The 19,605-nt window shown below is 33.1% G+C and overlaps 2 protein-coding genes across 2 annotated transcripts; one reads left to right on the plus strand and one right to left on the minus strand.

Annotated features, from left to right (window-relative positions):
• Nucleotides 1-9,755: 9,755 nt before the first annotated feature.
• Nucleotides 9,756-13,341, plus strand: LOC105343819 (26S proteasome non-ATPase regulatory subunit 10). The gene is made up of 7 exons (XM_011451315.4): nucleotides 9,756-9,892; nucleotides 10,089-10,229; nucleotides 10,850-10,948; nucleotides 11,079-11,225; nucleotides 11,955-12,121; nucleotides 12,572-12,653; nucleotides 12,983-13,341. The coding sequence occupies exons 2-7, from the start codon at nucleotides 10,119-10,121 to the stop codon at nucleotides 13,049-13,051; spliced, it is 675 nt and encodes a 224-aa protein (XP_011449617.3). The 5' UTR covers nucleotides 9,756-9,892; nucleotides 10,089-10,118; the 3' UTR covers nucleotides 13,052-13,341.
• Nucleotides 13,342-13,998: 657 nt separating this feature from the next.
• On the minus strand, nucleotides 13,999-18,127 carry LOC117684315 (dynein axonemal light chain 4-like). The gene is made up of 3 exons (XM_034455918.2): nucleotides 17,957-18,127; nucleotides 15,565-15,648; nucleotides 13,999-14,701 (listed from the first exon to the last, which is right to left on the minus strand). The coding sequence occupies exons 1-3, from the start codon at nucleotides 18,023-18,025 to the stop codon at nucleotides 14,537-14,539; spliced, it is 318 nt and encodes a 105-aa protein (XP_034311809.1). The 5' UTR covers nucleotides 18,026-18,127; the 3' UTR covers nucleotides 13,999-14,536.
• Nucleotides 18,128-19,605: the final 1,478 nt, after the last annotated feature.

Here is a 19,605-nt window from a genome sequence, read left to right on the forward strand (position 1 = left end):
GGTACCCACTGGAAATACCATTCTGCGACATACGATAGAAAACCCAACACTGAGTATTTGCAACCCGGAAAACTTATTGGTGGTGGTTAAGGCAAAATCGAAATAAAATTAAAAAAAAAAGAAAAGAAAAATACTGTAAAGGACTTTTTCCTGCTATGTGCTTTATCAAATAAGGTGATTTACCAACATACATCCGCTTATCAAACCTGTTGTTGTTTTTTTTCAAGGGGGGGGGGGGTCTAGCAAGTAGCAATAGATGAGTTTGAATTTACATGGGGTGTCCGGACCCATCTGGAGATCAGGCATGCAGCCCTCACCCCCTCCCTTCAGCTGACAAATTACAGATAGCAGGCACATAATTGCTTCTGAAATATGAAATAAAATTCTAAATGTACAATGAATAATTATGATTTAATTTATAACGCTGAATTTTTGGAGCTATAATTTTTTCAAAACAATGCGAACCCATGTTAATGCAACATATACATGCATGATTGTATTTATATAACATGTAACAGTTACATACGGTTTAAACAATAGAAATACAGCTAGCCTCCCACCTTCCCCCGCCCAAGCCCTCGTTCTCCACACCATGCACCGTACACAAAACTTTTTTTCAATATTCCCATTCAATATTTCAGAGCTTTTACGATACCGGTATTTTGAAAAAAATAATACACGTTTTCTGTATCATTTTAAATAATTATTACACAGTTTAACTAATTATGATAAATGTACAAATAGGCAGATAATTGATATGATACCTTTTTAGTATATACATACATGTACGTACTTGCATGTATATATATCAAGGCTAACGTTATATAGCCATATATGAATTTCAAAGTTCAGGCACGTAGCATCCCCCCTCCCCCCACTTTTTACCGCAGCAACTAATTTTCTTTCAGAAAAGGTGTTTTACCAGCAGTCCTTACTTCTAGCAATCAAAGTCAAGTAGGTACATGTAAATTAAATGACTGAATCGATCCTAACTGATCATTTGCCCATGTTGGTACAATATATGCCATGTATTATAGCTTCGCACGATGACCCATATATAACTAATATTTTGCTTCTGACGGACATGTCACCTGTATGACATGCAAAATTAACAAATATATATGAACTAGACACATACATGTAGTTTCAGGTTTATAGACGAACCGTAAACTATACACGTATATACGTATATAGTTCATAATTCGTTAAATAGTTTCATCTCTCAAACTATATTTAACGGTTGTAAACTATAGTTTACGAAATCAATGCAAATCTAAGTTTTCCTGTCTGTAAATAAACGTTAACAATATATATTTTGCGGATGAATATAGATCCTCATCTGTAACTATAATTTACACACATATTCGTTGGCTATGATTAAGAGTTGTTGATTATAGTTCCAGATAAACTTTGTTTTGAAAACGCAAATGGTTGTTTTCAGTGTTAATATTAATTATTGTTTTACATTTCTGAAACATAGACGATCGCGTTAACTATCATGTATGGTTAACATTATATAAATAGTGCCTGTTTGGGAGGGTAACAGTTGAAACTGACACCCCGAGAAAAACATTGTCAAGCGACGCAAAGCGGAGGTTGACAATATAGTTTCCTCGGGGTGTTAATTTCAACTGATACCCTCCCAAGCATGCACTGTTTGGGAGGGTAACAGTTGAAATTGACACCCCGAGAAAACCATTGTCAACCGACGCGAAGGGGAGGTTGACAATTGTTTTCAAGGGGTGTCAAATTCAACTGTTACCCTCCTGAACAGGCGCTATTTATTTTATTATACTGAATGTCTTAATTTTAGAGAAACATTTACTGCTTTTATATAGAATTGACGTGGATTCTACGACGAACCGTATGCGCATTATTTACGTGCATGTAACAATTCGTTGTGTTACCCGAGCCAAGTGTGTTGCTAGCTATCGCTGAGGGTAATAGAACGGATCAACTGCGTCTAAACCAATCAGATTTCGGTATTTAACATGAAAGTATGGAAAATATGAAATATAGGTTATCGTCGTTAACTATGATAATAGATTAGTTTTCTGTCCTTAAACCATAGTTTACAACAGTTTATCGACAGATATACTTTCAAACTATAATGATTAGCTGATTTTTTGTGAAATTTGCGTGCCATACATGTACACCTGTGCACTGATGAAAATATGCATGGTATATATAGTAATTGTGTTATATTCTAAACAATTTGTCCCAATACCTTGTATTGGAATTTTTGATAATTTAATATGCCTTTGTAATTAATACCTGTACTTACTAGTAATTGTATGACTGCTTGAAAATTATAAAGTACTTTTCAAGTACATGTACTTTTGATCATTAGGAAAAATGAACAATGAAAATTAGTTCACAAGAATATATCTTATCCAGGATGAATTTTAAAATGTGAAAAAAAACTACGAATTAATTCTTTTTAATGAATTCTTTAGATCATTCCTGGCGAGCTGACAACTTTGCATGTAGATGTCCAGTAAGTATACAGGTACATGTAACTTAATTAATAAGGAGCAGCCGCAGACTCATAATCACGTCCTATCTATGCGCCTCCTTGCTCCTAATTGATAAGAGAACGAAATATACACAAACTGGTTTTTTTTAATACAATTGCTATTTTTTTGTTTTAACAGAGGCAAATGAATATTTTGTTCCATTCTCAAATCTGTATTTGATCAAAGTTTGTACTGTTTTTGCTACACAATACCCCCGGTAGTCAAATTATGATGTGAACATTCTCCAAAAAGTACAGCCATTTTATACCGTGTATGTGTAATATATGACTCCTAATTTGCTGTCGTTTTCATTATGAAACAATTTGAAAATAAGCAAAACACACTTTAGTCCTAAACATAACATTCCGTCGCATTGCGTTAAATCCTTGTTGGTTTGTGTGTGTGTGTGTTTTTTTTATTTGCAAGATATTTGGTGTACATGGATATGTAGGTCGCCCCTCCCTCCCCTTCAAAATGATGCTACGTGCCTGTTCCTTTATCATTAACTGTAGGTTTACCCATAATTTTTAAGTAGTGCAGGTAGTTTCAGATTTCGATTCTCCGAGTATACGACTGCGCCTACCCTCGACGCGTCTTTGTACCTTTATATATAAAATATTCTATCTTCTTTGGAGAGACTGGATGGTCAACAAATGGGCATCAAATCTACATTAAAAGCTTAAATATTTTCAGCCATAAACTGTTCATTCAAAAAAGAAAAACTCAAAATATTTAAGCGACTTCTCTTTTATCTTTAAATAGAGCTATAACCTATTCCAATTTCTTGTTACAGTGTATGCTTAATTTTCAACCAGCTCTTATATAAAAGTCATAAAAGCAAGAGACACGCAAAATCAACATTGATGCTTTATTTAAATGCCAAAAAAAAAAACTAACAAATTTTCAGAGTGTTACACACAATATAAAAAAAAAGTGGCAGGAATGTTACATTGACATTTTGGAATTAATTCAAGTCTTATCACAACTTAAAAAAGCACAACCAATTCAGATATTAACCTCTTTATTATAAGCTAGCTGTAATTGTGAATTTTTTTCTTGAGAGAATTTAAGTGCTCTTGGGATTAGGACTACTAGTAAAGATTGTTTTGATTGAGGAAGAAATCTAACTTTTTAGTGATGTGCCCTGGTTCGTTTGGCCCCTGCAACCCTGTACAGTAAACAGTATAATTTTTAAAACCATTCGCCCTTCTTATGGTAGAGTGCACTGTATTGAAACTGTCGTTCGATCAGAAAAGGAAAACTCAAAATATTTTAGCGTTTTTTACTTTATCTTTCTACATGTATAGAGCTCTTCTTCTAAAGATTGATAGTTAATATAGCCCAATCCCTCCAGCCCTGCTATACAAGTAGTTCAATCTACATGTATATTACCTATACCAATTTCTTACAGTAAATTTAAAGTTAAGAAATTATTTATATAACATGTTCAGTATGTACATTAGAACAAACCATTTATACAATGTAAATGTACCTTGGATTTAATTAGGAAGTGATCGATGTCACCTTAAAAAAATCATTTTCATACAATAAATTTATGTTAACAACCTAGAATTTTAATACTGTAGCTCTAATGTTAATTCAGCAAAAAATTTGAACATTTGTATTCATAAAAATGCCAGCATTCAACTTAAATTGTTACATGTAAGTAATAAATAAGACATATCAATAACATTAACCAGCAATGATTCATATTTAGCTAGTCTGTTCCATAGATCATGAATATATGATAACCCTACTCTTTAACCCTTCCAAAAAAGTTTATGAATTAAATAAAAATAGAAAAAACAAGGAAAAGTCATGAGGTCATGAAGAGCTAATAAACTTATATATACATATGTACAGTCAAACCTCGTTGTCTCAAACTAAATAGGACTGGTTAAAACATAATGATATCTGAGTATTTGACATAACAACAGTAAAATACTTTAAGTATGAGTGGTAGAGACTTACAAATCACTTTGACATATCCATATTGTATTCGAGATATCAGTGTTCGAGATACAGAAGTTCAGCTGTATATATATATATATATCCGTAACATGATTTCCTGGAAATACATGTTTATGCATAAAAGAAAAAAAAACCTTAAAAATGCATTTCAAGACAATCATGATCAGTAAAGAATAAATCTACTCTTTTTTATACATTTCATAAATCATCAATAATAAGCCAATATATCACTGCCTTAAAAACTTAGTTGACGCAATCAGCAAGCAACTAATTACATGCATATTTTATGATATTCCACAACCTTCACTAAGAAACTCTTGAGATTTTGCACCTCACAACTACATAAACTAAAAGCAACTCTGAGATTGATTGATATCCCACAACCTCCCTTTGTAACAAGTCTATACTGTAACAATCCAATGTGTGTGAATGAAAAATGTAAACATGAGAAAAATGTACAGTACTAGCTATTACTGTCTTCACACATCAATTGCACTATGAAATGCCATTTTTACAACCCAGAAAACAATTCTTTAAGGTGGAATAACACACGTACTTAAAAATGTCACTTAATTAAAGTAAATTATTTGATTATGAAAGCTATATAATGATGAATAAAATGTAGATATGCCAAATAAGCAAAAAATTTGCAGTTTGAAGTAAAAAAAAATATATAAAAAATTCAAATCAGTACGTTTCAACAAAACACCTAGCTGCAGGATTTGAAATCAAGATGTATGGATCAAAAGTCCAACACTTTATCGATCTGACTACTACTAATAGGTTCCATGTTGCTGTTGATAAAATCTTTTTTTAAAAATTAAATGTCGTTTCGATCAAAGGTCAGCCATTTTGTGATGATGCGTTATTCCACCTAAATATACATTACTCTGCAACATAAAAATAAATTATAAATACGCTCGACAGATAAAAAGCAAATCCAAAATTTACATTAATATGATTCAATCAACGTTAACAACCCTTATAGATTTATGTCAATCTGATCAAAATCAGATCCTCGATGCTTCCATTTTAATGATATGTCGCTACGAGGCGACATATCATTAAAACGGGAGCATCGAGGATCTGATTTTAATCAGATTGAGATTTATATATATGTAACTTTATATCTGTACAAGAAAATAATGTGAAAGCTCTAGTTGCAGTAATGAATAGTCACTAATTTTAATCTTATAATTTTTTTAGTACATGTCATTCTCTATGTTCCATGAAGAGCAAAGTTGTTGCTCAAGACTTTTGAAAAAATTCTGGTGGGTATTCATATATATTTATTTTATTACAGGTAATTTTATTTTATTAATTATATCATCAAAATGTTTATATTTTTGACTGGAATATTTGAGGAGATAACTTTAATGGGACACATACATGTACATGCATGTAAGAGTGAATTATTTATTATGGAAAAAAAATTAATTTGGCCATTTCATTTATATTAATATATTAAGTAACATGATAAACCTTCATGTATTTTCATTATAACATGGGGAGTCAGCTGTCACAAATTATAATAGCTTAACGATAAAGTTTGTGATTCTCGTTCAACTCATTTAGATATATAAACACTTCGTTACATGCTATTGAAATATGCATAATATGGTGAAGGAATGTAATTATAAATCAAAAAATAAATTCAACATACATATATTTGTATATGCAATTTAAATAGCTATAATAATTAGCACATTTTGGAATGTAAAATTTAAAGTTTATCATTGCACCATGTACATGTATATAAAAACTTTTTTTAAATAAAAAATGTGGTTACAAATTATTCTGCAAAAGTCAGAGATACCCTCATACACAATTATAGTTAGACACTGATAATACATTTAGTGAAAGATGTGAGTCCAAATGGCACCCCTTGGTCCCAGTGTGTTACTGTTTGACATTGGTTTACAAAATTATAATAATGTCAATGACAGCTGATATACAAACATGACACCATGTGTTTCATGCTTAAATGGATTTATAACACTTTATAGCTAGCCAACAGTCCTGTTGCAGAACACAAAACAGATGAGGATTCAAAAATGAAATTATGGGATACTTCTATATCTACTCTCTGTTTATACATGCTTAATGCAATAAAACATGGTAATCTAAAAAAAAAGGCACAAAAATTTATAGTAAAAACATTATAAATCTATTTTACATCCCATATTGCACCTTTGAGATCATGCAGTAACAAAAAGGGTTCTATACAAGCTTTATTTAGTCTCAAACTGAGCAATTTGTTTTCTCTGTCATCAAAAGATATGCATGGTCATGCATAATAATTATACATTATTAACACATTTCAAGATTTCAATCAGATACAATTCTACTGAGAATGGGGGCTGAAATCAAGCACATTACATGTATCACAGCAGAATGCTATAGATAGGTTTATTTCTGGCCCCTGAAGCCTGGTTCGGCTGGTCAGCAGTCTCGTTGTTTCTGGGATTTCCACACCCCGGGGATGGAGCCCCTGTAGCAGAGGATCCATATGTTTGTCCAGATTCCATTTCGGATGGAATTCTAGAATTATTTTGTACTCTGCTCTTTTGACTAGACACTGGTTTGGAGACAGGTGGTTGGTAATGAGTTTCAGAATGTTTTGCTTTAAGCCTCTCATTGTATGCAATTTGCTGAATATGGTCATTTTCAGTAGACACTTCTTTGTCTGAATGAATGCTTTTACTATTGCACTTTATTCCAAGAAATTTCTTTAATTCTTCATCTGAGTCTTCATTAAAGGTTTGTCTAAATTGGTGGTTCTCCACATCACTATGTTTGTTGGGAAAAGATGCTTTCTTTTGGTTTTCCAAACCAGCAATACCATTGTCATTTGGAAATTCTGAAACTGATTTGGTTAGGTATGGCAATAGGGACAAGGGATGGGGATCTTTCCTCTTCACATCCAGTTTTGTTCTTTTCTTTTCCACTGGCTTTTTGACATTCATGTCACCAGAGCTCCTAACCTCTCTCCTGACATTCTCTGAAAAAGAACTCTCCTCTTCCAGTGGTGCAGTCCTAGGAATAGGCGACAGACAAGGCGATATCGTTGGCAGTGTCAGCTTTTCCAAAGCTTTCAGTTTAGGGGATGACTGAGCATATGGTTTTGTTTTTGAAAATGAAGAATAATGATCATCAGTTTGAGATGTCTTTACACTAAGTGGTGTCATGGAATCAAAATTGAAACCTTGATTTTTTTCATCTGAGCCCTTAAATGAGGATGGTGTTGATCTTGTAACATCATCTGTATATGATCTTATGATAGGTTTCTTTCTTCGGAGAACAACTTGACTCAAGTCAATTGAAGGATGCTCTATCTTTTTCTCCACAGGTTTTACTATTTCTTGGCTTTCATTAAGTGGAGATTGTAAGGAACTCATTTCTACAGTAAAAATCCTGGGAGGTTTTGGTGGGGCAAAGCCTGCAGGCAAAGAAACCGTGGAGGCTTTCGAGAGGCGACGTGGATCAATTTCATTGTTAAAAAAAGGTGACGAAAAGCAAAACTCATTTTTAATTTCAGATTCTCCATTGGATTTTCTTGCACTTTTCAAGGAATTTTCTCTCTGCAGAGCTCTCTCTGCGCTGTATTTTGTGTCATCATTGTGCTTTGGTTTCTTTTGGGTTATAATTTTGTCACTTTGTCTTGAAAATTCACAGTAAGATACACCTTGAGGATCCTGCTCACCCAAGAAAATATCTTGTCTGGCTGGATTAAGCAGAGATATCTGTGGAATAGGTACACTTCCCAGCGTGTGACTCCGTTCTCTTTTTATCACATTTTGGGGTTCCTCAAAATATGACACAGGTCTTACATTTCCTGTGTTTGATCTCTCTTCAGAATGAAAAGTAGCTGATGAGTGCAAGTCAGAATTGAATGTTAGTGTATCACTGTGTCTGTCAAAATTATCAAGATTTTGAATATCCTCATCAGTATTAGTTCTACTGATTGATTCAGGGTAATGCAATCTTTCTTCATTTGTCCCAGGATTTTCCTCATAAGGTGGAAGTTCATCATCATCCTCAATTGACAGTGGGTCACTTAATGTGTCTCTGATCGGTATAAAATTTGGGGAAACATTCTGAGGTCTACTGCTTTGGTTTTGGGGTGTTTCTTCCAACAGATCAAATTCTGACACAGAAGCTCTAGGGACAATTATTTCTGGAAAAGGAGGATGTTCTAAATCTGTATCACCAGACTCCAGAGCTAACTTGTTTTGTACTTGGGCCAATAGTCCTTGTGTTTCCTGGTCATAACGAGATCCCTGCAGCTGCAAAGGAGGTCGTTGCCTGCGTCTTGAAGACCTTAATGATTCATTAGCATTTGAAAAAGATCTGTGACCCCTGACTGAGGAGTTTCGGCTATTATTTCTGCTAAAATTTTGGGCTTCAACAATGTTAGCACCTGCAACAGGCATATTTCCATATCTTCTTCCTACAACTCGTTGTTCGGAATCTGTTAAAGTTTGATGGTGAATGCAAGCAGATGATGAGGGAGTGTTGTGGTCTTTAGCTTTTCTTTTAACTTTTTTCTTCTTTGGTTTCTTTCTGTTTGATCCTGAAACTAATGGTGCTTGACTAGAAGAGCTAGCTCTTTCTTTTCCCCTTTGAAATGGGCTGGAACCATACAATACAGTGTTTTGATTAACTTTTTCTTTTTTGCGCCCAATACATATGTGTCTGGTGCATATCATGGCTAGTATCAAAGCAAGGATAAACTGTAATCCAGCTGTTCCCACAAGAATAGCATGGATAATTTTAGTATGCCCTTCATTGATACCAGTATACAAGTTGACATTTGAATAAAATCCACTACGAAACTCCAGACCAGCTGCAGACATGACCCCCTGACCAATTGAGACTAAACAACAGAAGTAGGCAACAACTGTGAAAGACGTGACACTACACACACCCTTACTGTATGCAGCTCCTGCTCCATATAGACCAGTGATGATAGCCATTCCTCCTCCCCACGCACCTGTGGCAATATAGCTTCCCCATATCACCTCAATAAAGCCAAACACAGTTGCTGCTATGCTACAGACACCAACAAAAATTAAGAATATTGAGATCCCAGTAATGGGATACTGTGGAAGGTTGAAAAGCAAATGGACTCTGAGAGACATAATTGACCAGTAAGACTCTCAATTTAAACAAGCAGAGGTGGAGACATAAATTCCAGCTTAAACTTTCATATCACTTTGTCAAGACATCTTGCTTGTTGTCCTCCATATTCCATATCAGTGAACACGATGAAGGCGTAATCTATGAAATATAATGTTTTAATTTTAAGAAAAGACGTAAAGAATGTTACAATTCACCAACTGATGCGATTGTATCTTAAATAATCACCTGTCGACGGTCTTAGTCAAGTCTGCAAGGGCTGAAAGGTAGGTAAACATTTTTTCTTTTTAGTTGTAATATCTGATTTCCGATCCCGATGCATACTATTAATAATTTTACAGGGTGCTTCTAGAATTTGTACTGTGTAGGCTGCTATCATTACTAGATCTAATTGATATATTGACACAACAAAAATACAAATTTGATACATTCAAAGTGAATCCTTCTTTGTTGTCTAAATAGTAGTTTGAACCCGATGTTAAAACAAGCAACATGGCTCTCACTGATCCAAACGATGTCTGCAAGATGGCCTACGATGGAAATTTACCGATGTTGCAAATGAAAATCAAAGAAGATAGAAGTCTTGCCACAAAGACTGATGAAGTATGTTTGTATGCTTATATTTTTTCGAATTTTTCGGACATCGTTTTTTACCACAAGAGTTGTTTTCAAATGTGCATTGTCATGCATGCATCTATCAGCCCATAGCTATATCATTAGTGCATGCAGTGTATTGCTCAGTTATAGTAAAGAAAAGGAATATGCTTTCTGAAGAGAGAGAGAGAGAGAGAGAGAGAGAGAGAGAGAGAGAGAGAGAGAGAGAGAGAGAGAATATGAAACATGTTAAAGTACATGCACATGATGCAGGCATACCACCAATTCTTGCGAAAAACCATTTCTCGTTCATGCATTGTTAATGCTGGTACAGTACATGTATGTCATTTATGTCATTTTATCAATCAACACTGTAAATTATATATTCATGTGAAAAATGACATAACAATTAATGCACGGGCGACAGGATGTATTTACTAACTGCTACTGTACGTCCCCCTTACATATATCTCTGCTGGCGATCAGAAATGGTACTAAATGAGAATTGGTTTCATGTCAGTATTAGACATTTGAGTGTCAATGAGATATACAATATAACACATGCTATCAAAAGCTAGGTTAAGAAATTTGATCATGAATTATATTATTTGTTTATTTGTCTATTGTAGACATGCAGAATGCCATTGCATTGGGCATCATCAACGGGGAAAGTTGATGTTGTTGATTATCTCCTCGGCCTAAATGTCCCTGTGGATGCTCGAGATGAGGTAGTTCACATAGATACATGTACATGTATATGATTTATAGATATGGGAGGGTTTAATAGAGTGGTGACTCTGGTAATATATTATCTTTTGATTTACTCTATTTACATGTAATTTCTATGCTGTGTTGCAGTCAAACTGGACACCTTTAATGATTGCTGCTTCAGCAGGACACGAGCAAGTTGTCTCCTTTCTCCTTGCTAAAGGGGCACAGGTGAATGCTGTCAACAACACAGGACAGTGCTCTCTTCATTATGCAGCCTCCAAAGACAGGTATCAGGTAAACATAAACATCCACGGTATATATACCTACCATTATGCAGGCAATCATTTATGGTAAAATGCAGTTTGATAGCGGATACCTCTCCATGAATGTGTAAAGGCTTAGTCTCACCTCACTAAATAGCTCTACCTGACATTGACCGGTTAGCAAACTTTTCAATTTCTCTGTTTGCATGCATTTCTTGTCTTTTTCTTTTTTTTTGGCAAATACATTCAGACAGACCCAATGAAGTCTTTTCTCTCCAACAGAAAGTGTTGATTGTATCAACAACTTGGAATTGACTTTACTTACTAAACTTAGGTGATTGTATGCTAGTAAGGTGGCTCTGAGCTTGCATGCATTTTGTACAGAATTTACAACAGGCAGTTCTTTTCCTATGCTGGTCTGCTAGCTTCCATTCACATCAGTTTGATTCAAATAATGTCACAAATTGACAAATACCTGTGGTGAAAAGGATATGCTGGCCGGCTTTGATTTACTGATTTCCAACCATTAATCTACCAATTATAAACCTTTTTTGTTAAGTTTAACTGCGTTACTCATTTTGTTTAATGTATAGTCATTTAAAACTCAAAATCATGAAATGTTAAGTCAGAAAACTAATTTGTGTTGTTAAATACACGTAATTGAATTAGATGTTCATAAATGTAAAACACTATAATGCAAAAACAATTAATTTTGTGAAAGTATAATTTGTATTAAGTACTGGTATATGGTCTTTTACAGATTGCTGAAAAATTATTAGAACATGGTGCAGATGTGAATGTTTTTGACCAGTATGGACATATACCATTACACAGAGCAGCCTCGAAGGGGCTGGCCAAGATGGTGAAACTACTTCTCCAGTATATTGTGGATGTAAATCACAGAGACGTGGAGGGAAACACACCACTGTATGTGTCTTTACTTTTTACAGTCTGTTTACATGTACATGTATTTGCAAAATCATGATATGTACACTTGACTTCCATTACAACAAAGGAAATAAAATGAACAGTTCATAAATGTTATAAAATAGAAAGTAGGGAAATAATGCATACATAGCTATAAAACCTCATTCCCAAATTTTTAACATAATAGACCCTGGTATTGTAAAGATAAGAATGGCTTAATGCACTACTGTATACTAGGTTATTTTCGCCCTTTGTTATTTTTGCCCTTCTACACTTTCAATCGGTTTCGCTCAGTCTTAAATTCGCCCAGTTGTGGTTGTGTTAACAGAGATATTATTTGTAACTTAGAATTTTCCCACTCTTAAATTAGCCCTCTGAAAACGAGGGCGAAAGGGGCAAAAGTTAAATGGGGGCAAATATTTCCCTGTATACATTATATCTTAATTTCAGACACTTAGCTTGTGAAGAAGAGAGGTTGGAAGTAGCCAGGCTTTTAATACAACATGGAGCAAAAGTAGAACTTCTCAATAAGGTACAGTACTTTTAAGTTAGAAGAAAGATTGAATACCAGCTGTTATTTTAAGTTAAATTGTAGATAACGAAATTGAAATAAGGTTACACAAATTAAAGTTAGTTATACAAGTTTATTATGCAGAGTTTAGCACATTTCAGTCACAAGAGTTAATATCCAGGGTTTAATTGATATCCTTCTGCTACATGAGTTTATATGCAGGGTTTAATGAAATAAAGCCATATCTAATATTGGATTATTAAATTGATTTCATTAAAAATAAGTGTATCTATAAATATTATGAATCCGTAAATCGGTGGTTCATCTTTTAACTTTTAATTAATTTGTAGGATGAGAAATCACCACTAGATCTAGCACCGCCCAGTATGAAGAGGTCCCTACAGAATGCTGTATCGTGACATTCTTCCTTAATGTATAACATCATGTATAAACACTTTTCACAGTCACATCTGATTGACATTTAACTGGAAAAGACTGTTCATCAATTGCTAATAATGTGACAGTACTAAGCAGTGTCCTGTTCAAATTCCTATAAGACGATTCAAATGATTTCATTTTGTGTAATTTCTTATTTTCAAGTACCCAGCTGGAAACAAATGTTGGATAATATGTCCTTACTTTTTTTTTACTCATATCGTGAGTTTCATGTACAGTCATGTAAATAACAACTTGAATAAAAAAAAATCAGATATGAAATGAGCCAATGATCTTTATAATATGAAAAACATATTGAAAGAACATTGCATCTTTCAAACCATTATATTTAATCAAATGTCATGTATTAAAAATTAAAATATTCCAAATTAAAACTTCATTACTTCTGAAAATATATTGCAATTAATTGCTTGACAGTCATTGTTTCATTCATTTGGATGTAACAATTTTAATTGGGTACATTTGCAAAAATGGCAAAAAATTTAGCAATTCATTCATTATACATGTTTATGGGCTTGGTCACTGGTATAACATTTATATATGTATATCTATTTTGAAGTATTTTCAAACCCTTTCCACTAATTGAGACAAAACTTCTTCAGATGTTGCAGGCCAGTTTAAAACTCAAAGTACATATTTATGTGCAAAATTTATGCATTGCAATTTTAATCTAGGCAATGTACATGTTCATGCCATTAAATTAATTAATAATACAACAGAGACAAATAATCTTTACTTTTTGAACCTGAAGGAATAAAACATAAACATCCAGGGGTACAAATGAAATATATATGTTCCTATGGAACTATATTTCATTTCCTTATCGATTTGTTCTAATTCTGCAGATTGAAGACCTGTTTAACACATGCAAAAGCCACCAAGTTTGTAATAAAGAAAGACAAATCATGACTTAAAACTTTAAATAATCAATTTATTGTTTTCCCTATACATATTTACAGACATGTTAGAATAAAATATTTTGGACAAGGGCCTGCATAAGTAAACTGTACATGTACATTTGTACATACATACACTATTTGTTAAAATCAAATCCCAGAATTTTATCATAAGGCGTTTACACATACAATGCACTAATATGTATAATATAGGAAATTGTGATCTCTGAAATAAGAATAAAATTTTACATGTGCTCATGCATCTTAAATACATTTCAATTGGCACTGTTAAATCAATACAAAACATAAAAAGAAGGAAAGACTATGAATATTCAGTATCTGATTTTAAGGCAACAAAACTGTTAAAAATAAAACTGTAAAAAGAAAAAAGGGAAATAAAGGGTACAGAGATGTACGGCACAGTTTGTATAAACTTGGTTGTTCCCATTTATCACAATGTCTTCTGTCACTGTTAACTTAGCATGTCAAAAGGAATGTAGCTCATTGACAAAGCAAAATGAAGATGAATAAATACATCAAGAAATAGGCTGTTCAAGAACACTTCCATACAATAATGGCCATATTTCCTCCAAAAAACATATAAAGTAAGTTTTTCACTTCATGTGTAATTTCGAAACCATAGCCCTCTCCAACAACTGCATGCCAAGAAGCACCAAACTTTTTATCCATCGTTTCCTTTATCATACGAGCTGCATTCTGAAATTAGAAAAAAAAAAAATCATCCTCTGAAGAATAGAATTTTTTTTCTCTTTATATCTTAGAAATATGTAATCACTTCCACACAGCTAAATGTTCTCTTATGGAAATTTAAATTATAGATTTACAAAATTTTTCTAACACGTTAGTACCTTACTCTAATTAATAAAAATTTGTCGCTGTTAACAGTTATGGTTGATGAGCTAACACAGCATAAAAGCTTCATAATTAAAATATAACATGCAGCTGTTATACATGTGATCAAATCTACATGTACTTCAATTTATATTGAGGCATAGCCTACTCAAATCATTTATTATATCCCAATAATCTACCAGTGTAATGAAAATGATATTGCATTCATACAGTAATTAATTAAAATACAGTACCGATCAGACCCAACCTAACACCAGAGTAAACCCCAACTAAACCCCGGGTTTACTTTTGGGGTTTACTCTGGGTTTACTTTTTGAAAATTTGGGTCCATTTGGGGTTTACTCTGGGTTTACATGGGAATTGTAATTGAGGTTAACTGTACGCACTGAAGTGTGGAATAGACCCGTATTTTATCTTACCATCCTAGCTACTGCCTGTAATTCCTGCCCCTTGTATATTCCAAATACACAGTTAGCGTCTGCTTTCAGAGGTATATATTTCTGACAGGGTGTACTCTCTGTGTCCAATCTTGGTTTACTTTGGGTTTACTCTGGGTCCACTCTAGTAAACCCAGAGTAATTAAACCCAGACTATACCCAGAAAGTAAACCCAGGGTTTAGTTGTGGTTTACTTTCTGTTAGGTTGGGTCTGATCGGTACTGTATATCTATCAGGTTGCATCACAATTTCAACATTTATATACTTTACCTCATTATTTGATGAAAACTTTTCACATGCTGTAACACACAACTCCATGGCTTCTGTTTTCATTTCATCATTCATGTCAGAGTGCTAAAAAATATTATATTTATATATATACCAGAACATGTATGTATATTAAATAAGTTGACCAATAAGCACTATTGCTGGCATAATACTGACATAGGTAAATTAAATCATAAACTTATAAGTAACTGTAATAAGCATACAATATTTAATGCTTATTTGCTTTTGATTTAGAAACTAAAAAGAACCTAAACATATCAAAAGCATAACAACACCACAAGATCTGACAACTTGTAATGCAGTATTTCATTATGGCCCCATTTATGGGGGATCTATATTTCCTCTCAAAAGGTTTGAGATATCAAGTTCCTGATGCATATACAATCATCAGAGACAAAATGAGACATATTCCATTGCAAACATGCATATTCATAATACCTCTGTGTATTTTTTTTATGCAAAACTATATGACAAATAAACCTGCAGCTATCGGTTTTTCATTCTAGACAACTTAAACAATGATTTTTGGTAGTTGATTTTAATCAACTCTCCTATGCAGTTACTCAGACAAACCGAAAGTGAAACAGTGTTTGGACCTTAGCACAAATCACTGCTGCTGACAAGACTTAGTTCTTGAAAATAATTGATAAATTCGATGTAATGTATGCTAAAGCATTGTTTTTCAAGGAAACTTATTTATAAATACCTTGAAAATAGTCAGATTTTACATGGTATGAACAATTTAAATATATTTTGTAGTCATATGTATTCCTACGCCAGACTTCAATATAGTCTCGTTCAACTTGACGCTTGGCTGTCTTCGTAAAGCCTTGTCGGAGATTTACGGTGTCAGTCGTGCGTTTGGTTGAACGAGACTAGAGTTCAATATTGCATGGATCCATATAATTTTCGAGAAATGTTTCTGTTACTGATACATAGTTTGATTGAATTAATTTTATCTTTAAATATTATTTAACATGATTCAAATGGGGGTTTCTCGACATTTTTGTCGAAAAAGTCCAAAAATTCATATTATAAAAATGTGCGTAATTCAAATTAGAAACTACATGTACTGGTCATGCAAAATATAATATATCAGTGATTTTAAAATAAATAAACATCGACAAAATCAACTTCCGTCAGTTCTTCAGTACTTTGATATTATTTTATATTTTTTTTTGCTATTTAATTTTCCTGTGTTGCTCATTTAAATCTGGGCTCTACATTTCTTTTTCCCCTACTTGTCCATTCAGAAAAATGACTAAGACATTTACTTGTCCGAATTTCAACGTCACTTGTCCTAAACAGTGTTGAATAAAGATCAAATATTGTTGACTTGAAAACTTCAGTACTGTTAGTATTATATTATATCAGTCCTTAAAATAAAGTCCATTAAATGATTGCTTTACTTGTGTATATATGTTTGAAACAAAGGAAACATAATAAGTTTTTTCCTGCATGTATGCATTTTTGCCAAGAATTTCTTGGCAAAAATGGATGCATGCAGGAAAACACATTTCAAGAAAAATAACACCTTGGCAAGAAACATAAAATTTGTTTGTCAGCTATAACTTCATCTGCAAATTTTACAACTAATGAGCCCTGTATACGTACATGGCACAGCAACTATATATATACTGGCCACATTAGAATTCTCTTAATCTTCACCCCCTAAAAGTTTCTATTTTCGTTAAGAAATTGTCCATATTAAGAAAAAATAAAATTTTGCATCTCAAACAAATAAATTCTTATTGGCGTGATCATATCATGATGAGTACACCGGCCGGTTTTGACTGTCTTTATAGGCTAATTCTCCTACGTTATTACTTAGCAAGAAATAATGCCACAGAATAATCCTAACTATGAATTCGCTCACTATGTGAGAAAGCTGAGTTTGGTCATTAATGCTCTATGAAGAGCCTATCTATGCACCTCAAGAACAAGAAAAAGAAGCTTGATCAGGGATCAAGAGGCTTTTGCTTAATTTGACTATATCTTGCTTAATTCAAAACTACCGCCTCGCATTTACTGAATATCGGGACAAAATATCTCTTATTAGCAACTATTCAAATGTAAATGTCTCTGGAAATAGTTATTGCATTGCCCTCACAGTAAGTTTGTTCATTAACAATTAACAACTCGAAATTCCTTGAATGTTTGCAGGTTAAAGAGAAAATAACATCGAATGAGGTTGAAGACCCTTAGTCTTAAGCATATATTACAGGCTGCTATAAGTTTAACTGACAAACAATTAAAAACAATCAATCATTTTAATTAAATTAAAAACTATTGTGGGAAGTTTTGTTTGATGCAAACATAAATAAATCGTTAGCATTTCTAAAAATGCCAAGAATTTCAGTTCCATTATGCTTACTCTGATTAATGGATATGTGTGAACTCTCTTGGAGTCGGGTTCCTTTTTCTGTTCCTCTTGTTCTGCCATTTTCTTTCTTTCTTTGAGATTTTGGTTTTCAAAATACTTCTCGGCTTTCACAGACAATCCGTTACCAAGTACCTGGCCGCATGCGCAGAAGTCAAAACACAACCTCCGGTTTTGTGGGCAAAATCGGTCAACACGGAACAGAGGATTCCGGATAGCATAAAAATAATACCACTTTGAATTTAATTTTTTTCAAAGTGTGTGAATTTTAAAAGTGCATTGTAGTACACAGCATGCTTCTATCCTGTAGTCAAGGTATATTATTGATCTCATTGTATATACATGACAGATTGTACAATGTGCATGTACATACAACGTACGTGTCCAAGAATATCTGTTACCATTTGAAATACTTATAAATAAAATAATATTTGGCCAAAACTTGTTAATTTTGACTCAAAATAAAAAGTAAAAACTTTTAATTTTTCACAAAAAAGTTAGGGAGAAAAATGTGCTTTTATTTAACTTAAGATGTCACAAAGTTGCATCACATTTCTTTGGTTGAATTAAATTTCAATGAAGATAAATCGGACGAGAGAGCAGGCATTTTCCGTTTTAAAATTGTATTATCAAACACAGACTCCAGATATGGTTGTAAAAATTATGCAAAAAGAACACCCTGGGAAAAAAGCGACTCAACAAGCACCAGATCTTTTAAAATGTGAGAAGATGGGATCTGTATAGTGACTGTCAGGCATAGCTTTACTTATCGACTTGACGTGGTGGACGTTGTTTGAAGTGTAATAGGGTGCATTTTATGATAATTACATTCATGCATAATGATATTATTCATATTTCATCATCAACATCATCATCATCATCATCCTATATTCCATATTTTACATGTACATATTTAGAAACGGACTAGCTACTATCCCTATAACTCCCTGTCTTTTATGCATCTATCAAGTAATCATTACTTAATTACCTTTTCTAGTGGCTTCTGATATTTTATAGCCCTAAGTCATTTCACCTGTATGGTCACTTACATACATGTGGACAGGATCAGGTGGTTTACTTAGCCAATAGTATGTTTCTATAATTTTTCCCGCTTTAACTGAGTAGCCTTTGTGACAGACCAAGGCTAGTATTCTTAGGAGTAAGACCTAATTTCTTCAAGAGACGATTTCACTTATATATTTATTTCATTAACATATTTGAAGCAGTCAGTTATAGTAAGTGTTCTATTTTTTGGTATTCTTGAACTTTAATAAATAATTTAATAGATAATAATGATATTTTCTGTTAATTGGTACATTTGGCTAATTCTACTTTTTGAGGTTATAATACCTTATTTATGAAAGAATGTATTTCATAAATTATCCCAGTAATTCATAGTTTTGATATCTAAGCTATAGTATCTCATTTCTAATATATGTGAAAGGTTAGTTATTGTTACCATTATATATTTAATACTTGTAGTTAGAGACTACCATTGTCAGAGTAATCTGCAGGATTGTGCATGAAACCTTGTTCCATAAACAGGTGATCGTTGCAAAGTTATATTTTTATATTTATTTTATGTATCTTGATAAAATGTAATCTACAAAGGAGTTACATTGAAAGTATATGTTTTTATTTAA

This window comes from Magallana gigas, chromosome 7, assembly GCF_963853765.1.
Source record: "Magallana gigas chromosome 7, xbMagGiga1.1, whole genome shotgun sequence".
Lineage (NCBI taxonomy): Eukaryota > Metazoa > Mollusca > Bivalvia > Ostreida > Ostreidae > Magallana > Magallana gigas.

What these genes read in the sequence shown, in the direction of transcription:
- LOC105343819 (XM_011451315.4), top strand. Translation starts at nt 10,119, where the DNA reads ATGGCTCTCACTGATCCAAACGATGTCTGCAAGATGGCCTACGATGGA. An exon ending in CTGTGGATGCTCGAGATGAG is followed by an intron (nt 10,949 to 11,078) that starts GTAGTTCACATA and finishes GCTGTGTTGCAG; the next exon opens with TCAAACTGGACACCTTTAAT. An exon ending in GTGGAGGGAAACACACCACT is followed by an intron (nt 12,122 to 12,571) that starts GTATGTGTCTTT and finishes TCTTAATTTCAG; the next exon opens with ACACTTAGCTTGTGAAGAAG.
- LOC117684315 (XM_034455918.2), bottom strand. Translation starts at nt 18,025, where the DNA reads ATGGCAGAACAAGAGGAACAGAAAAAGGAACCCGACTCCAAGAGAGTT. An exon ending in ACACATATCCATTAATCAGA is followed by an intron (nt 15,649 to 17,956) that starts GTAAGCATAATG and finishes AATATTTTTTAG; the next exon opens with CACTCTGACATGAATGATGA. An exon ending in AGTTTTCATCAAATAATGAG is followed by an intron (nt 14,702 to 15,564) that starts GTAAAGTATATA and finishes TTCTAATTTCAG; the next exon opens with AATGCAGCTCGTATGATAAA.